At 38.4% G+C, this 26,548-nt stretch overlaps 2 protein-coding genes across 3 annotated transcripts in view; one reads left to right on the forward strand and one right to left on the reverse strand.

Annotated features, from left to right (window-relative positions):
- Window positions 1–26,548, reverse strand: part of IQGAP2 (IQ motif containing GTPase activating protein 2) — a 287,229-nt gene that overhangs the window by 68,024 nt on the left and 192,657 nt on the right. For both annotated transcript variants that reach the window (XM_072794591.1, XM_072794582.1), the window contains exons 13-14: window positions 16,188–16,351; window positions 1,554–1,644 (exon numbers count right to left, since the gene is read on the reverse strand). In XM_072794591.1, the coding sequence (XP_072650692.1) occupies window positions 1,554–1,644; window positions 16,188–16,351 (255 nt within the window). The remainder of the gene's footprint in view (window positions 1–1,553; window positions 1,645–16,187; window positions 16,352–26,548) is intronic.
- On the forward strand, window positions 5,172–12,212 carry F2RL2 (coagulation factor II thrombin receptor like 2). Its single transcript, XM_072794597.1, has 2 exons — window positions 5,172–5,434; window positions 9,693–12,212. The coding sequence occupies exons 1-2, from the start codon at window positions 5,371–5,373 to the stop codon at window positions 10,766–10,768; spliced, it is 1,140 nt and encodes a 379-aa protein (XP_072650698.1). The 5' UTR covers window positions 5,172–5,370; the 3' UTR covers window positions 10,769–12,212.

Here is a 26,548-nt window from a genome sequence, read left to right on the forward strand (position 1 = left end):
ATCTTTGGGGGCGAGACTAAGGAATCTCAACAGCATTCTATGACCTGATACAACACGATACATCCTAATTATGCCATGAATGGACAGGTTATGAACAACACTTCCAGGAATCTTCAAATAGGTTATTTGTATATACAGAGTGTTAGTGTATCATTCTCGAAGCTACTCTAGAACATCATGTGATTCTTCATACAATTTCTTTATGAAAAGAGAGGCTTAGAATAAAATTAAAAACTTAATCATTTGAGCCAATGAAGGGATTTGGCCAGTTGCTGAGTATGTCTATTCCACTTATACATTCTAGACCTCGGGAAGTAATCAAGACTGGTTTGAGGACTCAGCAGGAGAGAGAATGAGATAAAACCCCACTGATCACTTGACCTCTGTTAGCCCCTACTCTGACTGGTGGACCCCAGGGACATTTTGCATTTCCCATAAGTAATGTCAGTTCAGAGCCAATGTCCTGTAATCCCTGAGAAGTCTGATTGTGTCTTTTCCTCTCAGCACAGCCACCACAGTAGAGATAGTAGACTTCTTTAGGGGAAGTCTGGACAAAAGATGAACTATGTAAGATTTTGAAAGTGTAGTTGTTTGTTCTCAAGAGGACCTGGTGTCCCCTTCATTCAAGAGGTTCTTGGTCTATAAATGGCTTAAGTCTGGGAATTGATTTAGCGGCTATTTAATGTAATCTTTGCTCTTGTTATTCGAGTTACACTTCCATTCATTTGACCTAGAACTCTTCTTCCACTAGTACAAATCAATTATGAATTTAGTAGATGGTCTATTTCACTTCCAGGAATGCCAGGGTCAATTAGCCAATTCTGTTGGTCTCTGTGAGTCAGGTTATTCTGATGACTGCTTTGACTCTGCTGTCCATTTCAGTAACCACACCCATTTGGCTTCCATGATTAAGTGCTGCCATCTGTCCTCTAAGGCCTGCCCACAGGTTTTGGACTCATCAGCCTCTCCACAACTGCATGAGCCAATTCCTTAAAATAAATCTCCTCCTTTCTCTTTCACTATATATGTGTGTGTATATAGGTACGACATACTTTTCAGAGAAACAACTATTTATCTACACACTCACAAACACACATATATACAAAGTCTTTATATGTTGCTCTGCTTTTTTTTCCAGAGGAAAAAAAATTTATATAGCTCTGTTTCTCTGAAAAATCCTGACTAATACAATGGAAGGCATGGTAGGGAGGACAGGCATTACTAAGCAGACTGGGCTTGTGTCCTAAGAACCAAAATTAAAACAGGGCTTGATAAAACTATAAATTTGAGAGTTTAGAAACCACTTTTTGCTTACTGGATTCATTCAGTAACATCCTCAGATTTTGTCAGAGTTAGCATCTAATCACTGAAAACAGTGCCACCACAATGAATCTTGTTTTTGTACATACACTCAACAACTGAAATCGCTAAGGGTCCAAGTCTTGTCAGAAATTTAAACTACATAATTTTAAAAATTACTAAAATAAAAAATAATAATTCAGTGGCATAACCAGCAAGGCACACTGGGCCAGCAAAAGGGGGTGAGGGCTTACACTGTTTTGCTTTGTCCTTGTCCATGTTGGCCTCATTGACCGCATGCTGTATCTCATCCAGCCAAAGAACTTTGGAAACACTTTCAGAGTCCTGGAAGTATTGTCATAGAATAAAAGAAAGAACAGTGAATGATGATTAAACAGAATCAATAACTGCTTTTCAAGAGCCATTTTATTTTTTTATTTTTTATTTTTTAAATTTTTTTTCAAGAGCCATTTTAATAGTTTCCACAAACTCTCATTCATCAGCTACCAAGAACTGTCATATACTGTACAAACTATTAATGAAATAACCCCCAAATCCAACCTCTCCTCCCTTTTCCACTGCCACCCCTTTAGTCCAGCCTACCATCATCTCTCACCTTGACAGGTGCGTTGGTCTATTTGTTTTTGTTGCTTCCATCACTGCCCTCAACTATAGTGGTCCTCTACAGAGAAGCAGATGATCCCTCTGCTTAAACTCCTCCACAGAGTTCCCCCTGCACTTAGAAGAAAACGAAACTCCCTTCCCAGGGACTGTAGGGATCTAATAATCCAGTCCTACAGGCTTCACTCATGTTCCTCTACTGCCTGTCCCAGACCTGCACATCAGCCTCCTTCAGATCCCAACATTCTAGCCCAGCTGTGTGGCTGTTGATTCTTTCTTACCACTCTGGCCTTAATTCAAGAGCCTTTTCTGAGTATTCTCTCCCTTAATCACTAACTGTGGCTCCCAAGGTGGCCTGGAGTACCACAGGATACTTTAAATTTGGGGGAAACACAATGATAATTGACATTTATCAGACATAGAGACAAAACCAGAGTAAAAAACCAACCAAACAAAAATGCAACCCTTAAGGAGCTAACAGTTTAGTAGAAAAGATATATTTATCAAAAAAATAATTATAACATGATCAGGGCAATAATAGCTATAGATACATGATCTAGAAATAAGGAAGGATTAATTTACAGTAGGGATGAATTACAGAGGGAGAAATAGTAGCTAAGAACAGATACAGAATGGAAGTGATAAAAGCAATGAAAAGGTATTGAATTATCTTTTTTAACTTTTGGGTTGAATCTGATGATCAAACTACAAATATGGTGCTGGCATATAATGTAATTAAATGGGACTTCCAGACAGCAACTGTCAGGATTACATAAACTTGCCCAAGATTACAAGTAAATATTTTCAGTAGAAATTAAATAATTTTAGGGAAGAAGAGACATTTTTAAATAGTGAGGACATTTGCCCATGTGTAGTATAAAGTGTCATGTGCTAAATGCAAAAGCAAGCTGTGATGAACAGAAAAGTAGCTCATCAGAACTATGGAGAGCCAGTTCCATCATTTTGGACTCATGATGGATGGATGGGTTGCAGGAAGGAGAAAGAACATTCACCAGCTCCTCCAGCAGGCTTCAATACTATTCCCCTCAGAGACTAACTTGAAATAATGTATGTGGAAAGCACTCTGAAAATGAGACAAAGAACCTATTATTTCATCCTGTAACATCTGGGCAAATGGAGACCATTGTGGAGGGCTTGGCACCTGCTTCTGCAATCATCTCTTGCTAGATCTGCCACATGGGAACTGTCACCTGTGAGCGAGTCTCCATTTCTTAAGAGAATGGATGGGAAGGATTCAATCAGGAAGATCGGAAGTTGAAGACTAGAGGAAGACTGATGAGACAGGGGAGAAGGAGCTCTTTTATTCTGTTTCCAGGGTCAAAGAGAACCTAAACACTCCTCCCAAGTACAGCCTAAAAACTACATTCCATACAAGTTCATTTACATCTGTCTCAGTTTTTTGAAGACTATTTACCAAATTCCTTCGTAACTTATCACCGTAGAAGAAGCACCATACAAACTTTTGCCCATATGAGAGGGAAGTTACAATCCCACTTAAAAGCTTAAAGAATCTATTTTATACAGCAAACCAAAGAGAAACTTGACAAATCAAATGAATTTAAGTCAACAGTTTAAATCATGACTCATTACACTAAAGGATGCTAGAGTTAAATACAAAACCAGGAGTGAAAACCAAACTCTACCAGTTTAAGGTCTCCTTTTTACATTGTTTACCAAAAGACTGGAACTGTATTTATAGGATGGTCAGGGCTCCATCTCTAGCTTAAGAGCCAGATTCAATGTATGAGCTACAAATGGATTCAGTAAAGAGAAGCTAGGTCATCTGTAAATTAAGTCATAAATTCCTGAATTTTGTGAGTCCTAGACAATTTTAATTATACAAAAAAGTATGCTTTTCAATATTTTGTGGCATTTTGGTTATTATTTCCACAATAAAATAGCTTTCAATCTCAGCTTCTGTTATCATATATTATGTAGCTAAAATATTAGATGCTGAATTTTGTTTAAAAGATTTTATTTATTTATTTATTTATTCATTCATTCATTCATTCATTCATTCATTCATGAGAGACACACAGAGAGGCAGAGACATATGCAGAGGGACAAGCAGGCTCTCTCTCTCTGAGATGCCTGATGCAGGACTTGATTCCAGGACCCCAGGATCATGACCTGAGTGAGCCAAAGGCAGACGCTCAACCACTGAGCCACCCGAGTGCTTTTAGACACTGAGTTTTTATTGTAAAACTCTTGGTGTGATGAAATTTAATCAAGTGTGAAAAGTTTACACAGATCAACTCCTTCCCGGCTTATCCGACAGCCTGTAAGTCTCACGTGAAACCTGTATTTTCTGATTCTTGCTACATTTTATATGCAAAATGCTGTTGGATTGTTTGGCTTAGGGTTTAACCTTAAGTTGTGTTAATTACAGAAAAATCTGTTACAATGCAGTTCTTTTTTTTTTCTTTTTACTACATATTAAATCATATCCTCCAGGAAATAACTACTCATAAAAGCTAATATATTGTGTAACAACGTGATCGTACTAAATACTACTGAGTTGTACATTTAATAATGATTAAGATAGTAAATTGTATGTTACACATATTTTGCCACAATTAAAAAAAAGCTCATTATAGACCTCACCAACAACCATGGAATAAACAGAGTCCTCTGCATTCAATGCTGTATCATGATTTCAGTTTAACCAAGTATTATTTAACACCGCCTCCACCCACCACCCCTCTCCCCTTGCCTGCTGCCACCCTTGCCTGATCCTATAGAGTTAACCAACAGCTCAGAGTGTGCTGAGTTATGGCAAAACAAAACACCATAGAACCAAATCTGGCCAAGGAGTAATGACAAATTCAGACCGATGTGACACTGATGGAGAATTTTCAAAGTAATCAAGCTCTTAAATTTCACTTCCTAAAAAATGCTTGCTTTTCATGATTCATTTTATTTATAATTATGTAATGAGTTTAAGCATTAAGATTCGAAAGAGCTGGAAGGATAAGGAAAGGATAATTTCTGACAGCTTCATTACTGAGAAGAAATTACCCCCTGGAACAGTGTTTTTTAAATGCATAAAAATGAGATAGGTGACAGAGTCAAAACTAACTGCTACTCAACATCCATCATCAGCTTACTTCTGTAAAGGACTGTCTATTACCTTCCAGCATCTACTCAGAACAGATTATTAGAGGTGGGTAAGAGTTAAAGGATTTTCTCCAGGGATAAAGTAATGTGCTCAGAGGCTCAGCCTGAGTCATGCGCACTGCAACGAGTCCTGTCACACCCTTTCCCTCCAGAGGACCCGGGCAAGCTTCCCAGCCTGCAGAGCACAGGACAGCACATTTTAAGGAGAGAACGAGATTTCCATTTGCTGTTAACACAAGAAACTGATGTGCAGCCGGGCTCCCTAGTTTATACATTTAATAACGTTTGGGAAACGGGATTCAGGTCACCAAGATGAAAGCCCTCATCTTTGTAGCTGCTGGACTGATGCTTCTGTCACCCATTTTTTGTCAAAGCGGTAAGCTCTTTTCTCATGGGGTGTTGGGGGTGCTGGTTTGTGTAACGAGAATGAACTGCATCCAATTTTCTTTGCGTGTCATGCAATCTGCAACCCAAAAGGCACACTTTAATGTTTGTTATTAAAAGGTAGCATCAGGGATGCCTGGGTGGCTTAGCAGTTGAGCATCTGTCTTTGGCTCAGGGCGTGATCCCGGAGCCCCGGGATCGAGTCCCACATCCGGCTCCCTACAGGGAACCTGCTTCTCCCTCTGCCTGAGTCTCTGCCTCTGTGTCTCTCATGAATAAATAAATAAAACCTTAAAAAGAAAAGGTAGAATCATGGAAGTGGATAGCTACGGCTTGTTTACTCTATTCACATTTTATCAAAGACTAGTCCTTTCTGCTTAGATTTAAAAATTTGTGGCATGGTCAAGATTTTAGATCTCTAGAATTAAGAATCAAATTTCTTTGTGAGAAGATTCTGATTTTCTAAGAATTTCCTCTGATTCAGCAAAGATAGTACCTTTTCCAGATATTTAAAAAAATCCTATGTTTATACATTCTCTTGAAGCACAAATGGGAGAAACATAAATATTCCCAGAAAGAATGAGTGGTCTTTCTTTAGAATAAGTAAGGCTGACAAGTCAATATTTCTTTAATGACATACCTTTTTTTTTTTTTTTGACTTTGTTTTATCATGGAGTCTTCCCTACATTCACAAGATCTTTTAGTTTTAGAAATGATATCTCCCAAATATTTTTATTCAACTCTTGTTTCCTCTTCTGCTCAACACAATGTCAGCCTCCTGCTTACTCCAAAACAAACCAGTTTGTCATAGATCTACCCATAATTCTTTTACTATCAGGTTGTTTTCCAGCCAATGTTGTTAGGAGCGGGAGAACTGGGGTGAGAGAAGATGATGAAGTAGAATAAATAAAAATGTAACAAAACCAAACCTCCATAAAGAATGTTGCTTCAATCACCAAGGTGGTTGTAGGGAAGCGCTAAGAAAACCCACTCAGCGCAAGAGCACATGTGAGATTCGTGAATAGGATAACTGACTGTTCCTTCTGGCTGTAAATGAACCCAAAGACAGCAGAAAAGGAAAAGAAAAGTTTGTGAAGGGGGTTCCTGCAAGATGTTGGTGGCGGTTCCTGCAAGACATTGGTGGGGGTTTGTAGAGGTGAACAGGGGGCATTTAAAGGTGACAAAGGAATGGGCAGTGCATGTGCTTTCTTCTGTAGGGTGGGAGAAATGTGAGCGAAGAACCCATCATCTAGAGGGTGAAGTCTGGTCCTCTGTCTAAGGCCTTATCCCAAGTTAAAAACATTTCAGAAACATTATGCCAAATGTAAGCCTGTATTAAGAAATCAAAGAAATTTTTTAAAAAACTATGTAAAATTTAACAGTGAGGACTATTAAGTCACACTACTCTCTAAGGAATAAAAGACTTGTTCACACTGAACCAGATCTGGAATTCTCATGGAAAAAAGAATCAAGACTTTTTCACAGAGTCACTGTTTACCATGCTTTTAGGCACCATGTCTTGCTCAACCACAGGAATTTTCTGAAAACTAACAAACACTTCGTATCAACAACTCTCTTATCAGATCTTGAAAGGAAATATCTCGTACACCATGTTGCCCAGCCACTGTCTTCCAGCTTTGTGCCTACTTCCCAAGGCACTTCTCTATGGGTGATGTCAAATTTAAGCATTTTCCAAAATGCAAACCCGAGAAAGGATTCGTGTGGCTGAACTCAAGTGACATGCCACATACTTTCAAAGTTCACAGGCACAGAAGAACACTATTCAGATTTTTTTTTTCTTCAGTCTATCTTCCCTTAAATGACACCTGAGCAATTCCCTGTCCCTACTTGTTCAGGCAACACTGTTTTATACACTGAATTCTGTTTGTGCAATCTCAGGGTTATGAGGAAGGCTTCAATTTCACCTGGGGGCGAACTGCTAGAGATTAAAGCAGGAAGAGAAACTGGCTTTGAATGAGAACCACCTTACTCATCACTAACCCCAAGTATTCAACATGTAAGAATTCAGAGGTCATACGAAAAGACCTAACTGGCAGAGCAATGGCATTTTTAAATTCGTATGACATTTGTATTCAGCATCAAGATCTATCTCAGAAATTTCAGAGGATCTACTTTCTGTACATATCAAAGACTAATTTATGGAAGAATTATTTAATGAGAATTAGGTTTGAGTATTAAGGTCTATTGTGCGCTTTTGAAACTGCTCTTGTATTAGGATTATTAAAATTAGCCTGCCAACCAATGCCCACCATTTATAGGACATAGAATAATGTTATGTCTCTATTCCTTTTTGTTCCATTTCCAATTTTTTTCTTTAGTTTTTTAAATTGAAGTATAGTTGACTTTGGTTTCATTGGTTTCAAGTGAACAACACAGAGATTCAACAGTCCTACACATTGTATGGTGTGATTATCATTTGTCACCCATACAACGTTATGATGTTATTTGACCACGTTCTCTATGTCCATCTTCTCATTTTTCTTCCTTTGTCTCCTCTACTCATGTCCTTGTCCCATCCCTTCCCCAACATCTTCTAAAGCAGAAACTTCCAAATCATTTTTGCTTCCTGCCTCTCCCTCATTGCCACTGGAGCCCACTGGATGCCAAGTTCCTTGGAGCCACCATCAGTTCCAAGTGTTCATCTTTGCTTTTCTACTGCCATTGCTCTAATTTGTTACTGTCCACCTTGAGTTTGAATGACTACAGTAGGCTCCAACTCAGTCCTCCTTCCCTCTAATTTCTTACCTTTTCCATCTGTTTTCTACACTGTCACCAAAGTCATCTTAAATGTAAATCAAATCACGGTTATATTAGCATGTCATTGCTGATAGAACAAATTACCACAAACTTAGTGGCTTAAAACAATACAAGTTATATTTCTGGGGGCCACAAGTCCTGAAATCAAGGTGTCAGCAAGGCTGTGTTCATTCTGGAGGCTCGAGGAGAGAATCTATTTTCTTGCCTTCTTCAGCTTCTAGAAGTCACACGCATTCCTTCATTTATGGCTCCTTCTTTCATCGTCAAAGCCAGCAGCACATCACCTTTAAATATTTGACAATGACTCTCTTGCTTCCCTCTTATAAGGAGTCTTATGATTACATCTGGCCCACTCAGCCAATCCAGGATACTCATGCCATCTGAAGATCATAAATCACATCTGTAAAGTCCCTTTTGTCATATAAAATAACATATTCAAAGGTTCCAGGCATTAGCAGGAGGAATCTTGGGGGCCCATCGTACTGTCTACCATATTGGCCATGCCTCTATTCACAATTTTGTCTGTGCATAACCCCAGCATCTAGGAATGGGCCATCACTTCTTAGGGTAGTTTAGAGGCCCTTCAGAGATTTAGCTGTAACCTCCTCTTTCACTTCTCAGGTGTGCCTTGAGAGCATCTGACAGCAAGATTTTGTGCATCTTTTCCACTAGTCTGACAGTTGAAGACAGGCCATAGAGTTTATTTAAAACTCTATCACTGGCATATTAGTATGCAATAAACATTTGAATGAATTTATCTGACATTCCCACATCCCATACCAGCCTATTCTATGTCTCTGTCCAGATATCACCTACCAGATTCTTACTCATCTATTAATTTCCATCTCTTTAGGAGCCTCACTCATCTTTGCTCACATTCATTTTTTCCTTGATATTCTGCTTAAACTTTTAAATCTTTTTACCACTGTCTGAATACCTGTACGACTTATAGTGAGTATGACATTGGCCTGTGGAGGTCTGATGTGCTGTTGCTGTTTCCTCTGGCAGCATTATAAACTTCCTACACGCAAGGAGTTGCCTTCTAGTTTTCGTTCCTGCATGGGCTATCACAGTGCTGGGGCATATGACACATACTAAATGCATTCCCGTACCTGATTTATAGTGATTTTTATTTTTTTATTTTATTTTATTTTTTTAAATTTTATTTATTTATGATAGTCACACAGAGAGAGAGAGAGGCAGAGACATAGGCAGAGGGAGAAGCAGGCTCCATGCACCGGGAGCCCGACGTGGGACTCGATCCCGGGTCTCCAGGATCACGCCCTGGGCCAAAGGCAGGCGCCAAACCACTGCGCCACCCAGGGATCCTTTATAGTGATTTTTAAAAATGAAAATGATACTCAATTCTAAAACTACAGAAATTATGCAGCCTAAGACTTAGTTTTCCTATCTCCTGAACCATAACTATGGGCCCAGCAATGATCCATGTTAATACGTCTTCTCAATTGCAGGCATGGAAAATGACGTACACAACTTGGCAGAACCGACCTTACCTATCAAGACCTTCCGTGGGGCTCCCTCAAATTCTTTTGAAGAGTTCCCCCTTTCTGCCATAGAAGGCTGGACAGAAGGAACTACCACAACTATAAAATTTAAGTGTCCTGAAGAAAGTGTTTCAAATCTTCAGGTGAATAATGCTACCATGGGGTACCTGAGAAGCTCCTTAAGTACCAAACTGATACCTGCCATCTACATCCTGGTGTTTGTCGTAGGTGTGCCAGCCAATGTGGTGACCCTGTGGAGGCTCTTCTTCAGGACCAGATCCATCTGTATGACCATCTTCTACACCAACTTGGCCATTGCAGACTTTCTTTTTTGTGTCACACTGCCATTTAAGATAGCTTATCACCTCAATGGGAACAACTGGGTATTTGGAGAAGTCATGTGCCGGGCCACCACAGTCATCTTCTATGGCAACATGTATTGCTCCATTCTGCTCCTCGCCTGCATTAGTATCAGCCGCTACCTAGCCATTGTCCATCCTTTTACTTACCGAGTGCTGCCCAAGCGTTACTATGCCTTCCTAACGTGTGGATTTGTGTGGGCAACAGTTTTCTTATACATGCTGCCATTCTTCATCCTGAAGCAAGAGTATTATCTTGTCCAGCAAGACATCAAAACCTGCCATGATGTCCACAACACATGCGAGTCCTCGTCTCCCTTCCAACTCTACTACTTCATCTCCTTGGCATTCTTTGGATTCTTAATTCCCTTTGTGGTCATTATCTACTGCTATACAGCCATCATTCAGACACTTAATGCCTATGATGACAGATGGTTGTGCTATGTTAAGGCGAGTCTCCTTGTTCTTGTGATTTTTACCATTTGCTTTGCTCCAAGCAATATTATACTTATTATTCACCATGCCAACTACTACTACAACAACACTGATGGCTTATATTTTATCTATCTCATAGCTTTGTGCCTTGGGAGCCTAAATAGTTGCCTAGATCCACTCCTTTATTTTCTAATGTCAAAAATCATAGATCACTCCACCGTTTACCTTACAATGGTGAAATCATCTTAGTAATGAAGGCTCTCTGAAAACATACATTCTTGGGATAACATATGCCTAGTGCAAGGGGTTCGATCCTGCAGCTCCATTTTTCAGCTCCTAAGAAATACTGCTGCAGAGTAAAACACTATAAAAGCATTATTTTACATTAATACTTTGAAAGTGTTTTAAGGATGTCACTACAGGAGAAAAGATATCACCATTTTCCTTAGGTCAACTGACACACTCGCCTGACTTCATGCTCTTTACATCTCTGTCTTCCAAGCTTCATGAGGTTTCTACTCTAGATGTCTTGGCGGAGGAGGTGGAATAGGATGAAGCACAGGGAGAAGCTAAGATCTGTTTTCAATATCTGGCATCATTTTTAGTTCTTCTGTCTCCTTTGACACTCATTGCTGGTGGCTGCCTCGCCAGTTCACTCTGAGGGATTTTTATCACTGGGGTCCATTATCTTAGTCCCACCATTGGCTTCTTGCCATTCTCTTCACTGCCAGCCTATCCTCCATTTCATCGGCCACTGCCAGAGCAATCTTCTTCAGAGAGCAGACTGAGCACATCCTTCAAATCCCCAGTTCAAAAACTGCCACTGACTGTCCACTGCATTGGGATAAACTATAAATCTCTTGCTTGGCATTCAGGAATAACTTTCCAACTTTGCTTCCCAACAAACCGTGCCTGCCAAGATGGCACTGGCCAAACTTCTTGCTTTGCTGTAATCCCGATTTCTCTGCTCTTTGCTCTTGCCTCCAACTGTAAAGCTATTTTTAACATGTTTGCCTTAATTCTTTTCATCTCTTAAAGCCTTTGAAGGACTGTTCTTCTTGCTGTCAAACTAGGAGTTCCTTTTTCTCATCTCCCTTTCTTGTATTTTTATTCTGACACTTAGATGTAGTTTCTTTACACGCAGATATTAATTTCATTAACACTTATTAAGCACCATGTAAAGAAGGGGCTCATCCTCTTCCTTCTTTAGCTTCTTGTAGACCCAAGTCTTCTCAGGGTCTGTGGAGTCCAGACCCATGCTTTGTATATCACGCTGCTGAGTGAACAAATGAAATTCCAAAACATCTAAGCATCTGAGAGCTCATTCAATTCTTACTGAGAAGGCAAGGTACTCTGTATGACGTGGGACATCATTTTTAGTTGGGCATGTAAAAAAAAATAAGCTAAACTAGAACACATTCATGAAGTCATTTAGAAGTCTAAAATAATACCTTCAATATTTTTTCCTCATATGTAGTTTTTCATGGGGAAATAGTTTGTTATAAATGCCCAGTATATTCCTGTAAGTCAATGACATTTCTTTCAGTTTAGGGATTAGATAGAAGATGGGATAATGTGGTTAAGGGTATGAAGGACTATTGACATAAATGTTCAAGTTTATGGGAATGTGCATAGACTATATACTTTGTATACTTTGTAATAATTATCAAAACAATAAAGAATTTTAAATGCATGTTTTTATTGTGCAGTTTCCTATTTCATTGGATTTAGGTAAAGAACTTGCAAAAACCACACACATGAAGATCTTTTACAGTAGGTATGTGGTTACATGAAGAAAAAAAATCAGTTAAACACTACAGTGATCAAGAAAAAGAAACCTAAGGGTGCCTGGCTGGCTCAGTAGGTTGAGCATGAGACTCTTGATCCCTGGGTTGTGAGTCTGAGTCTCCTGTTGGTTATAGAGGTATGTTGGGTGTAGAGATTACTTCAAATTAAAAAAATCTTTTAGAAAGAAAAAGAAATCTATAATAAATTTTAACATGATGAAACTTCAATGAAAGCAATTGGTTTCTGCAAATAAAGTCATCAAGTGTAATACAGTTCCACACAGGGGGAAAAATGCAGCAATACTGACTTGTTAAAAGCACACATCTCTTACACATGAAATATACAAGTAGTAAAACCAAACTTTTTATAGGTCTAATTCATAAATTCTCAAGGAAAGTTTTTGATTTTAAAATAGCTCAGAATTTACTATGTCTAGTGAACATAGAAAATGTGATTTCTGCTAAGTATGTGCTAACATGCCCATTACCCAACTTTTCTCCATGAGACAAAAGGAATTTGGTGCCCAGGAAGGTTCCACTTGAAATACTGTTAACAAGGATCAAGAATTCTCAACAACTTACATCATTGTCCTCAGTCTTTCTTAAACCTGGCTATAAGTTCCATGCAAGCCCTATCCACTGTGATTTTTTAAAAAAATTTTCTTATTGGAGTTCAATTTGCCAACATATAGCATAACACCCAGTGCTCATCCCGCCAAGTGCCCCCCTCAGTGCCCATCACCTAGTCACCCCCACCTCCTGCCCACTTCCCCTTCCACTACCCCTTGTTCATTTCCCAGAGTTAGGTGTGTCTCATGTTTTGTCACCCTCACTGATATTTTCACTCATTTTCTCTCCTTTCCCTTTATTCCCTTTCACTAATTTTTATATTCCCCAAATGAATGAGACCATATAATGTTTGTCCTTTTCTGATTGACTTATTTCACTCAGCATAATACCCTCCAGGTCCCTCCATGTCGAAGCAAATAGTGGGTATTTGTCGTTCCTAATGGCTGAGGAATATTCCATTGTATACATATACCCATCTTCTTTATCCATTCATCTTTCGATGGACACCGAGGCTCCTTCCCATTGTGATCTTTAACAGCTGTATACTTTCACACAAACTTTATACAGACAATACAAATAATATAATTTTTTTCTTCACAGGGAGACTGATGCGGGACTTGATCCCAGGACCTCAGGATCATGACCTGATCCAAAGGCAGACACTCAACCCCTGAGCCTCCTACGCATCCCATGACAAAATATTTCTAATAACTTACATGGAAGTTGGCTGCTTTGAAAGGAACACCTTGACTGGGCCGGTAGGTCCTATTTCAAACTAAATTATGGGGGGAAACAGCATTTTTGAGTTGTTTACACTGCTTTTTGTTTTGTTTTTTAAGTTTAGAAACATTCAGGATGTAATATATGCACTCTGTAAAAAATGAAATCCAAACAGCACAACAATGGAGTAAAAATGAAGTCTCCCAGGGCACCTGGCTGGCTCAGTTGGTAGAACATGTGACTCTTGATCTCATGGTTGTGAGTTCGAGCCCCATGTTGGGTATGGAGATAATTTAAAATAAAATCTTTAAAAAAAAGTCTCCCATGTAAACCAGCTTCCTAGGTCACCTTCCAGAAGGTGGTTTTCTTCTAGAAATATTTTATGCACATACAAGCATATGCTTACAATCAGTGTATATCTCATTTTTGAGGCAGGTTTTCTTCTAGAAATATTTTATGCACATACAAGCATATGCTTACAATCAGTGTATATCTCATTTTTGAGGCATGTAGAAACATGTTTTTTTGACTTAATGATATATATATATATATATCTCCAATATATATATATATATATATAGGAGATATATACTGAAGATTGTCCAATATAGATTCTCCCATTCTTTTTTTTTCAAAATTTATTTATTTATTCATGAGACACACACACACACACACACAGAGGAAGAGACATAGGCAGAGGGAGAAGCAGGCTCCATGTAGGGAGCCCAACGTGGGACTCAATCTTGGGACTCCAGGATCATGCTTTGAGCCAAAGGCAGATGCTCAACCACTGAGCCACCCAGGTGCCCCTTCACCTGGATTTTTAAATTAGAATTTCTTTTGTCTTTGTCATTTTAAAAAATGTAAAGGGGCACCTGGGTGGCTCAGTTGGTTAAGCACCCAACCTTGGTTTTGGCTCAGGTCATGAGATCGAGCCCTACATCAGGCTTGGTGCTCAGTGGAGACTCTGCTTGAGATTCTCTCTTTCTCCCTCTTCTGCCCCTTTCCCCTTTCCCCAGGATCATGCCCTGTGCCAAAGGCAGACGATGCTCAACTGCTGGGCCACCTAGGCGTCCCAATTCACTCATTCTTTTTAATGACTGCAGAGTATTTCACTATAAGGATATAATGCAATTTACTTAACTGGCCCCCTCTTGATGAATATTTATATTGTTTTGGGTCTTTTGCTATTAAAATGGTTGAATAAGCATCCTTTCCATCTGCCTCCATGCACAATAACATATGTTTCTGAATCAGACACACCAGGGCATGGTTGTAGAACTAATTACTTCTTGGATAGCTTTGGACAAATTATTTAGTCTAAATTCCATTATCTGTAAGATGATAATAAAGATAGATCACTCATATGGTTGTTATGATTATGAAAACTATATGAGATAATAAACATACAAGTATTTAATATCATGCATGGCAAATAGCAGGTACTCAATAAATGTTTGCTCTAGGAAAATATGTTTTTCCTGTTTCAGATGAGACTGTCTCTGGGTTGTGAAGACCTACACAGAGGAAACATCCACCTCTTTGAGGTTTGGCTTGCACCTGGCAACATGATAGCTACAAGTGGGTAGGTCCCACGTAGCATCACTTCCACTGTCAGAGACCAAGTCATCAACTTTGCCTTCAGTACCCTTCCAAGAATGGCTGTCTGTAGAATTTCTCCCATGGTCAGTTTAAGCTCTGCAGTGATGAAAAAACCCTCTCTTTTTAAGGGGACGGTACCCAGGTCAGTCTCCTCCCATGTGGAGAACACACCATGCTCACACACTCCTCACTCCTATTCCCTGCCTACGCCATCCTGCTTCCTACCCACCTAACCAGCTACTCCTTCCCTTTCAGGTACAGCTCCTGTTCTGTCTCCATGACCACTCCTCTTGAGACTCTAGTCTACAACAATCCACTGTCTCTGAACCACTCTGTACAGGACTTGTTTTGACATATACTCATCTCACTGCTATTTAACTATACTATATGAGAATGCTCACTGCCTCAGTTTCTTTTTTTTTAAATTTCATTTATTCATGAGAGACAGACAGTGAGAGAGAGACAGAGAGAGAGAGAGAGAGAGAGACAGGCAGAGGGAGAAGCAGGCTCCATGAAGGGTGGACTCAATCCCGGGTCTCCAGGACCACGTCCTGGGCCGAAGACGGTGCTAAACTGCTGAGGCACCCAGACTGCCCACTGCCTCAGTTTCTTAGCATCTTAAGGATAAGGACAGAGAACTTCAAGTGTTGTGTGTTCTTTGTACTCCCCCCCCAATCAGATTCTATACACTGTACTATACAGTAAGTGCTCAGTAAATATCCAATGACTTGAACTCTGAACAAGAATTCACCCAGCGATGAGTTTTTAGTTAAAGTAGAAGTAGCAATTAGCTCTGGAACCAGCTTCCTACTCACATTTGACACATGGATAAAAACAGCCTTATTATTTCCATTTTGATCCATAGGCAATTTGCTGGGACAAGCAGCTCATAAGCTTTAGGAAAAACAAGTAAAGAAAATCCTCCCTCCCAGCTCCCCTTCCCCAACCCACTCTGTAAAGTTAAAAGCAACAAACCTATTAAGACTCACCATAAGTTTCTGTGTTTTGGCATGGTATAAAACATCCTGGTAGTGCTGGGCATAGTCTGGGTCCACATTTTTAATCTTAGCAGTAGGTAACAGCAGAGTATCTAAAGTTTTCAAAGGATTCCCTTCATCAATAGCTTCATTGATGTGTCCTACAGCTACAATTCCTATGGAAAAAAAAAAGTTTTCCTTTTAAGTCATAGTACATTGTAAGTTTTCTAGAATCACCTATGACAAAGATTAAGTTAGAAAGGGGGATGGGGCCCCCCTCCACACAAACCATAAGAGCTAATAAACAAGCACAGCAAGGTTGCAGGATACAAGATAAATGTAGGAAAATCAACTGTATTTATACACATTACGTAAGTGTGTATAAATGAAATTGAGGAGAAAATTCCACTTGGGATGGGTTCCAATCACATATTATAATTACTTAAGGAAAACAGAGCAATAAAGTTAACCAAAGAAGCACAAGTCATGTTCACTGAAAACTATGAAACACCATGTAAAAAAAAACTAAAGATGACCTAAATAAATTGAAAACCATCCTATGCTCATGGATCTGAAGAGTTAATACTGTTAAGGTGGAAATAGTCTTCAAAGTGATCTATAGATTCAGTGTAATCCCTATCAAAATCCCAGCTGCCTTTTTTTTTTCAAACAGAAATTGACAAACTGAATCTAATATCCATATGTAAATGCAAGGAACCAAGAATAACCAATGTTGAAAAAACAACAAAATGGGAGTTCTCATCTTCAAAACTTATTACAAAGCTACAGTTAATACCACATGATACTGGCATAAGGACAGATGGACAGATCAGTGGAAAGGAATTTAGAGTTCAGAAATAAACCCTTGCAAAAAAAAAAAAGGAAATAAACCCTTGCATTTATGATCAATAGATTTTTTTAAAGATTTAATTATTTATTCATGAAAATACACACACACAGAGAGAGAGAGAGAGAGAGAGAGAGAGAGAGAGAGGCAGAGATACAGGCAGAGCAGGCTCCATTCAGGGAGCCCAATGTGGGACTCCATCCTGGGTCTCCGGGATCACACCCTGGGCTGAAGGCGGAGCTAAACCGCTGAGCCACCTGGGCTGCCCTAAACTTAGTCGTTCATTTTTTTTTTAAAAGATATTTATTTATTTATTCATGAGAGACAGAGAGAGAGAGAGAGAGGGGCAGAGACACAGGCAAAGGAGAAGTAGGCTCCTCACAGGGAGCCTGATGTGGGACTCATCCCCAAACTGGGATCATGTCTTGAGCCAAAGGCAGACGCTCAACCACTGAGCTACCCAGGCATCCCAATCAATAGATTTTTGACAAGAGTGCCAAAACAACTCAACAGATCTAAGTCTTTATAACAAATGGCACTGGGACAAGTGGACATCCACACGCATAAGAGTAAAGCATATGCAAAAAAAACAAAAAACAAGAAAAAAAACAAACCTAAAATGGATCACAGATTTAAGTGTAGAAGCTTAAACTATGTAACACTTAGGGAGAAAACAGGAGTAAGTCTGTGGCCTTGGGGTGGGCAGTAAGTTTAAATGTGACACCAGAAACACAGCTAAGGAAAAAGATAAATACATGGGATGTTGTAAAAATTGAAACTTCTGTGCTTCATAAACACCAAAGAAAGTGAAGAAATCTACAGACTGGGAGAAAATACTTGCAAGCTCTGTATCTGATAAAGACTTTATACCTTATATACGAGTATACCAAGTATGTATGGAGTTCTTATAACTCAGCAATGAAAAAAAAACCCAATTTAAAATGGATAAAGGCCTTGAAATATACTTCTTGAGAGAAGATATACAAATAGCTAGTAATCACATGAAAAGATACTCAATATCAGATAATATCTTAATAGATATTATCAATATCTATTAAGAAAATGCAAACCCAAATCCCAATGAGATATCACTTAATACTCATTAGGATGGCTGTAATAGAAAAGACAAACAATAACAAGTGTTGTGAGGATGTGATGAAATTGCAACTCTCATAAAATGCTGGTAGGAACAGGAAATGGTACAGTCATATTGGTAAACTGGCAGTGCCTTAAAATGTTAAACTCCTAAGTTCATACACTCAAGGGAAATGAAACCACAGGTTGACATAAAAAGTTACACATGAATGTTTATAAAAATATTTTTAACAATTAAAAAGTGGAAACAACCTACATATCCATCAACTGATGAACAAAATGTATACCCATAGGATGGCATATTACCTAACCTAGGAAAGAATAGGAAGTATTTGACACAGACACATTGAAAACATAATGCTAAATGAAAGAAGGGAGACATAAAAAGGCACGTTAGTTACATTATTCTACTTATATGAAATATTCATAATATAGGAAAATCCATAGAAACAAAGCAGACTAGTGGTTGGTGGGGGATAGGAAGAGGGGGAAAGGGAGTGATTGCTAATGGGTACCAAGTATCTTTTCGGGGTGATGAAGATGTTCTGAATTTATACAGTGGTGATGGTAGTAAAACTTTTTAAGTACAATAAAAGTCACCATAAAAACACATAAACAGGTCAATTTTATGATATATGAATATATATATATCTCAATGAATCTGTTATAAAATGGGAGGACTACTTTACATACAAGTAGCACAAGAATGCTAATTTCTAGTGTAAATCTCACTTAGACAGCAGTGCCAAGATAGTAGATGATGGAACCAAAGAATAACAGGGCTGGAAGAATTTAACATAAAGATGTACAGAAAAGAAAACTAAAGTACCAAGACGTTTGGATTACATTCTTCTATCCTTTACATTCTACAATGCTTTCTATTCTTCTGATTACTCTACTTCATCACTTTGTAAAGGATGCCAAAACAGAGAGAGTTCAAAATCAATTCCCTATAGACCAGTAGAGTGAATTTCCAGGTCAATGGAGTCCAATGGTGTCTAGTAGAACATTTTGTGATGATGAAAATGTTCTCTATCGGGCCTGTTCAATATAGTAGCTATTAGCCATATGTAAGTACTAAGCATTTAAAATGTGACTACTACAACTGAAGAACTTAATTTTAAATTTTATCTAATTTTAATTATTAAAGTAGCTACATGAGGGCAGCCTGGGTGGCTCAGTGGTTCAGCACCGCATTTGGCCCAGGGCATGATCCTGGAGTCCCAGGATCGAGTCCCACTTTGGGCTTCCTACATGGAGCCTGCTTCTCCCTCTGCCTGGGTCTCTGCCTCTCTCTCCCCCACCCTCTCTCTCTCCCCCTCCCCCCGTGTCTCTCATGAATAAATAAATAAAATTAAAAAAATAAAAATAAAAAAATTAAGTAGCTACATGTAGCTGGAAGTGTAAGGTAGGCTCCACAGAAATGAACACAGTCACTAATGAAACAGTCACTAATGTTTTAGGATATTTTTAAGATTTGAATATGGCTGATTAATATCACAAGTTGTTTCCATAACATTTTACCTGGTAAAATAACATCTGGAGCCCTAATTCATGGATATACCAAAAGAAGAATAACCATATTCACCAGTTCAACTTTCTACCATCTCTACCACACCACAGGATCTTAGGAAATAGACTATAAGGTCCAGGAATGAAAAATACAGAAGCCAAGCTATGGAATTTGACAAGTTTCTGCAACTCTAGCAAAAGATATCTATTTGGAGGCCCCTTCTCAGTACCACCTAATTATTAAAAATAAACTAGGGCAGCCCGGGTGGCGCAGCGGTTTGGCGCCTGCCTTGGGCCCAGGGCGCCGATCCTGGAGACCTGGGATCGAGTCCCGCATCGGGCTCCCTGCATGGAGCCTGCTTCTCCCTCTGCCTGTGTCTCTGCCTCTCTCTCTCTCTCTCTCTCTGTGTCTCATGAATAAAAAAAAAAAAAAAAAAAAACTATCAGCCAGTCATAAAATACTAGTGTATGTATGTATATTCATGAATATACTTAATATACAGTTGACCCTTGAACAATGTGGGGGTTAGGAGCACCAATCCCTCATGCAGTCAAAAATTCATGTATAACTTTTGACTCCCCAAAATTTAACTACTAATTGCTTACTACTGATTGGAGGAAGCCTTACTGATAACATAGTCAACTAACAAGTATCTTGTATGTTTTTATGTATTACATACAGTGTTCTTATAATAAACTAGAGAAAAGAAAATGTTAAGAAAACCATATGGAAAACAAAATACATTTATAGTACTGTAATGATGAAAAAAAATCCAAGTATAAGTGGACCCGTGCAGTTCAAACCCACATTGTTCAAGGGTCAACTGTCTATGAACATACACACACACACACATACACACACTAACAGGGGTATGTGCTTCCCTGGTCAGTGCTGATGGATAAAAACTAGTAAAGAAACTAAACATTAACCAGCAGAAAGCTTAGAAAATAAAAATTTTTAAGGCCAAACTTATTGCCATTTTGTTAGCTATTTTTCAAACACACTTTACAAATATGACATGGTATGAAACAGTAAGTACTGTAATTTATAAGAACTATCTTCTTCTTGATGCTCAAATTAAAGAAAAATATTTAGCAAAGTATATTCTGAATAGATACCCATAAACACCACCTCATTAAGAATGAAAAGACTTATCTGTAGAAGGGACAATTTCAAACGCCCAGAAATTATTCCAGATTATAACACTTCAATCTGTTTGAAGAATAAGCAAAAATACTTCTCTAACATGCAAGTTACATTATCTCAAAACACTGAAGAACTCAGGAAAGTATGTACTATTCACACACAAGGTATCACCATTTTACCATAGAAATTATAACCTAGAGAGCGGAATACTTCAGATCATACCCTAGACACAAGGTCCCTTTCATAGACTGTTCTAAATACTTTCAAACACCCCATCCAAAAATGATCTTAACAGAACTACATCTGAGAAAGAGAATATGTGTTCCTAACGGCCAATCACCTGGGAATGACTGCATTCCAGCTGACTTGATTGAAATCACTTGTTCAAGTTTTTGTTTGGTATGTTTCTAAGAATACAAGCTGCTGAGGTCATAGTAAATGACCTCATGGGAGCTGAAACACCTACCCAGAAGCCTCCTGGGCACATCTGCATCACTTCCTTTGTTTACAAGAAAAGGGATAATCCCACTGCTGAGCTTCAGTCTATGACCCACTTCTTTATTTTTTTTTTTTTTGAGGGGAAAAGAGGTTTATTTTTGAGAAATTATTAAACATTTATTAAGCACTTACTCTATGCCTAGGAATCTGTTGAGCTATCTGCATAAAAAAGTAAATAAAAGATGGCTTTTAGGAAAAAGATACTCAATTAAGGTGACCAAAATAAAAACATAAGATATAAGGAGAACAGAGGGTTTAGAATGTCTACTGCTTACATAAGATGTCTCCCACATCAAACAGCACAACCAGAATGGAGCTCTTTATTTGTTCTCCCACTACTTTCTTTTAGTGTTTCAAGCTTTTATTTAAACTTTTGTTAATTAACATATATTGTAATATTGGTTTCAGAAGTAAAATTTAGTGAATCATCACTTACATGTAACACCCAGCGCTCATCATAACAAGTGCCCTCCTTAATACCTATCACTCATCTATCCCATCCCCCACCTCCCTCCTTCCATCAACCTCCAGTTTGTTCTCGATTATTCAGTGTCTCTCTTTTTTAAAAAAAGATTTTATTTATTTATTCATGACACACAGGGAGGGGTAGAGACACAGGCGGAGGGAGAAGCAGGCTTCTCGCAAAAGCCCAATGCAGGACTCGATTCCAGAATCCTGGGATCACGCCCCGAGCTAAAGGCTCAACTGCTGAGCCACCCAGGCGCTCCTCATGAAGTCTCTTATGGCTTGTTTTCCTCTCTCCTTTTTTTCTTTACCCTTCCCATATGTTCATCTGTTTTGTTTCTTAAATTCCACCTATGAGTGAAATCACATGGTATTTGTCTTCCTCTGGCTTATTTCACTTAGCATAATACTCTCTAGTTCCATCCATGTGGTTGCAAATGGCAAGACTTCATTTTTCTGATGGCTAATATTCCATTCCATTCCACAATGGAATATTATATTTTATAATATATATAATAATATTTGTTATGTATTATGTATATGTATGTATACACACACACACACACACCATATCTTCTTTATCCATTCATCAAGTGATAGAATTTGGGCTCTTTCCATTATTTGGCTATTGCTGATAATGCTGCTATAAGCATCGTGGTGCATGTGCCCCTTTGCATCAGTATTTTTGTATCCTTTGGATAAATACCTAGCAGTACAGTTGCTGAGTTGTAGGGTATTTCTATTTTTAAAACTTTTTGAGGAACTTCTATACCATTTTTGAGAGTGGCTGCACCAGGTTGCATTTCCACCAACAGTATAATAGGGTTCCCCTTTCTCTGCATCCTCACCAACATTTGTTGTTTCCTGTGTTAATTTTAGCCACTCTGACAGGTGTGGGGTGGCATCTCATTGTAGTTTTGATTTGTATTTCCCTGATGATGAGTGATGTTGTACACTTTTTCATGTGTCTGTTGGCCATTTGTATGTCTTCTTTGAAAAAATGTTTATGTCTTCTCTCCATTTCTTGACTGGATTTTTTGGTTTTGGGGTGTTAAACTTGATAAATTCCTTACAGATTTTGGATAATAGCCCTCTGTCAGATATGTCATTTGCAAATTCTTTTCCCATTCCATAGGTTGCCTTTTAGTTTTGTTGACAGTTTCCTTTGCTGTGCAGAGCTTTTTATCTTGATGAAGTCCCAATAATTCATTTTTGTGTATTTCTCTTTCCTCCAGAGACGCATCTAGTAGAAAGTTGCTATGGTTGATGTCACAGAGGTTGTTTGTGTTTTTCTCTAGGATTTTGATTGCGTCTGGTCTTAAATTTAGGTCTTTTCTCCATTTTGAATTTATTTTTGTGTTTGGTGTAAGAAAATAGTCCAGTTTCATTCTGCGTGGTGTTGTCCAGTTTTCCCAACACCATTTGAAGAGACTGTCTTTTTTCCACTGGATATTCTTTCCTGCTTTGTTGAAGATTAGTTGACCACATAGTTGTGAGTCTATTTCTGGGTTTTCTATTCTGTCCAATTGATCTATGTGTCTGTTTTTATGCCAGTTAACACACTGTCTTGATGACTACAGCTTTGTAACATAGCTTTAAGTCCAGAAATGTAATGTCTCCAACTTTGCTTTGCTTTGCTTTTTCAAGACTGCCTTGGCTATCTGGGGTCTTCTGTGGTTCCATACACATTTTAGGATTGTTTGTTCTGTATCCGTGAAAATGGCTGGTGGTATTTTGATAGGGACTTCATTAATGTGTAGATTGCTTTGGGTAGTACAGACATTATAACAATATTTGTTCTTCTAATCTGTGAGCATGGAATTTTTTTCTATTTGTGTCATCTTCGATTTTTTTCATGAGGGTTCTACAATTTTCAGAGTAAAGATCTTTTGCCTCTTTGGTTAGGTTTATTTCTAGGTATCTCATGGTTTTTGGTGCAGTCATACATGGAACTGATTCCTTGATTTCTCTTTCTACTGCTTCATTAATGGTGTATAGAAGTGCAACAGATTTCTGTACAATGATTTTGTATACTGAGACTTTACTCACTTTTCCTCATTGAGGATGATGTTAGTTGTGGATCTTTTGTATATGGCCTTAATGATGTTGAGGTATGTTCTCTCTATCCCAACTTTGTTGAGGGTTTTTATCAAGAATGCATGCTGTACTTTGTTAAATGCTTTTTCTGCATCTATGGAGAGAATCATATGGTTCTCATCCTTTCTTTTATTAAAGTGGGGTATCACATTGATTGATTAGCAAATACTGAACCACTCTTGCAACCCAGGAATAAATCTGACTTGATTGTGGTGAATAATTCTTTTAATGTACTATTGGGTTCAATTTGCTAGCATCTTGTTGACAATTTTTATATCCATGTTCATCAGGGAAATTGGCCCATACTTCTTTTAAGTGAGGTCTTTAGTTTTGCAATCAAGGTAATGTTGGCCTTGTAGGATGAGCTTGGAAATTTTCCTAACATCTCTGTTTTTTGGAATGGTTTGAGAAGAATATGTATTAACTCTCCCTTAAATGTTTGATGGAATTCCCTCTGGGAAGCCATCTAGCCCTGGACTTTTGTTTGTTGGGAGTTTTCTTTGTTTTTTTTTTTTGTTTTGTTTTTGTTTTGTTTTGTTTTTTGTGCTTTGTTGTTCTTTTGAGAGAAAGAGTGTAAGTGAAGGGGTCGGGGGTGGACAGAGGGATGGGGAGAGAATCTCAAGCAGGCTCCAGAACACTGTGAAACAGGATGAGGGGCTCAATTTCACAACCCTGAAATCATGACCTGGGTCGAAATAAAGAGTCAGATAGATGCATAACCAACTGAACCACCCAGGCATTCCCGTTGGGAGATTTTTGATTACCGATTCAATTTCTTTGCTGGTTATGGGTTTGTTCCAATTTTCTATTCTTCCTCTTGCAGTTTTGGTAGTTTATATGTTTCTAGAAATTTATCCATCTCTTCCAGGTTGCCCAATTTGTTGGTATAAAATTTTTCATAATATTCTCTTATAATTGTTTGTATTTCTGTGGTGTTGGTTGTGATCTCTCCCATTCATGATTTATTTGGGTCCTTTGTCTTTTTGTTTTGATCTGGCTAGAGGTTTATCAATTTTATTAATTATTTTAAAGAACCAGCTCCTCGTTTCATTAATCTGTTCTACTGTTTTCTATTTATCATTTACTTCTGCTTTTTATTATTTCCCTTCTTCTGCTGGGTTTAGGCTTCATTTGCTCTTCCTTTTCTAGCTCCTTTAGGTTAGGTTGTATATTTGAGATTTTTCTTGTTCCTTGAGGAAGGCCTGTATTGCTATATATTTCCCTCTTGTGACCTCTTTTGCTGCATCTCAAAAGTTTTGTACTGTCATGTTTTCATTTTCATTTGCTTCCATGTATTTTTAAATTGATTCTTTAATTTCTTGGTTAATCCCTTCATTCTTTAGTAGGATGTTCTTTAATCTCCATGTATTTGTGGTCTTTCCATTTTTTTTCTTGTGCTTGACTTCAAGTTTCATAGCACTGTGCTTATTAGAAAATAAGCATGGGGCAGCCCCGGTGGCGCAGTGGTTTAGTGCCACCTGCAGCCCAGGGTGTGATCCTGGGGACCTGGGATCGAGTCCCGCATCGGGCTCCTTGCATGGGGCCTGCTTCCCTCTGCCTGTGTCTCTGCCTCTCTTTCTCTCTGTGTTTCTCATGAATAAATAAATAAATCTTAAAAAAAAAAAAAAAAAAGAAAAGAAGCATGGTATGATCTCAGGCTTTTTGTATTCACTGAGGCCTGATTTGTGACCCAGTATGTGATCTATTCTGGAGAATGTTCCATGTGTGCCCAAAAAGAATGTGTATTCTGCTGGTTGAGGATTAAATGTTCTGATTATATCTGTTAAGTCCATCTGGTCCAATGTATCACTCAAAGCCATTGTTCCCTTGTTGATTTTCTGCTTAGATGATCTGTCCATTATTGTAAGTGGGATGTTAAAGCCCCCTACTATTATTGTATTATGATCAATGTATTTCTTTGTTTGTTATTGACATATATTTGGGTGCTCCCATGTTGGGGGTATAAGTGTTTATAATTGTTAGATCATCTTGTTGGATCCAACTTTATTATGATAGAGTGCCCTTCATCATCTCTTGTTACAGTCTTTGGTTTAAAATCTACTTTGATATAAGTATGGTCACTCCAGGTTTCTTTTTATGTCCATTAGCATGATAAATGGTTCACCTTGTCCTCACTTTCAATCTGCAGGTGTCATTAGGTCTAAAATGGGTCTCTTGTGGACAGCACAGAGATGCCTGACCAACTTTTTTAAACCATCACATGAGACTATAACATTCTAATCCAATGAAAAAGTGGGCGTTCTCTTACAGATTTTGTATTTGAGACACCAGATGAAGTAACCTACAAAGAAGAATACCTACCAAATTAAAAAAGCAAAAATTCAAAGAAAGAAATATACCTTGTCTAGACTACATGGTTAAAATGATGCTCCTCTATGGCTCTACTGGAACTTTTCAGTGAGAAATCAACAGAGCATCCAAATCTGAGGAAATGCATTTAGCAGATTCTCCATTAAATTCACCTTCCACATTTGTCATGTCCCATTGGCTGCAAATCCTTATCCATATCACAATTCAGACACATGGTTAAACCTTGAAATGTGTGGCAGGCGTGGGATAGGAAGGGTAATGCACTTTCAAGTTGTCCATGAAAAATCCTTAGCTCTTTTAGATGATTTAATTACTATATTGTGCAATTCGTACCTGTCCACAATGGTATATTTATTTCGCTTTTAAAGCAATTATCTAAAC

Source organism: Canis lupus, chromosome 2 (assembly GCF_048164855.1).
Source record: "Canis lupus baileyi chromosome 2, mCanLup2.hap1, whole genome shotgun sequence".
NCBI classification, from domain to species: Eukaryota; Metazoa; Chordata; class Mammalia; order Carnivora; family Canidae; genus Canis; species Canis lupus.

What these genes read in the sequence shown, in the direction of transcription:
- F2RL2 (XM_072794597.1), top strand. Translation starts at nt 5,371, where the DNA reads ATGAAAGCCCTCATCTTTGTAGCTGCTGGACTGATGCTTCTGTCACCC. An exon ending in ACCCATTTTTTGTCAAAGCG is followed by an intron (nt 5,435 to 9,692) that starts GTAAGCTCTTTT and finishes TCTCAATTGCAG; the next exon opens with GCATGGAAAATGACGTACAC.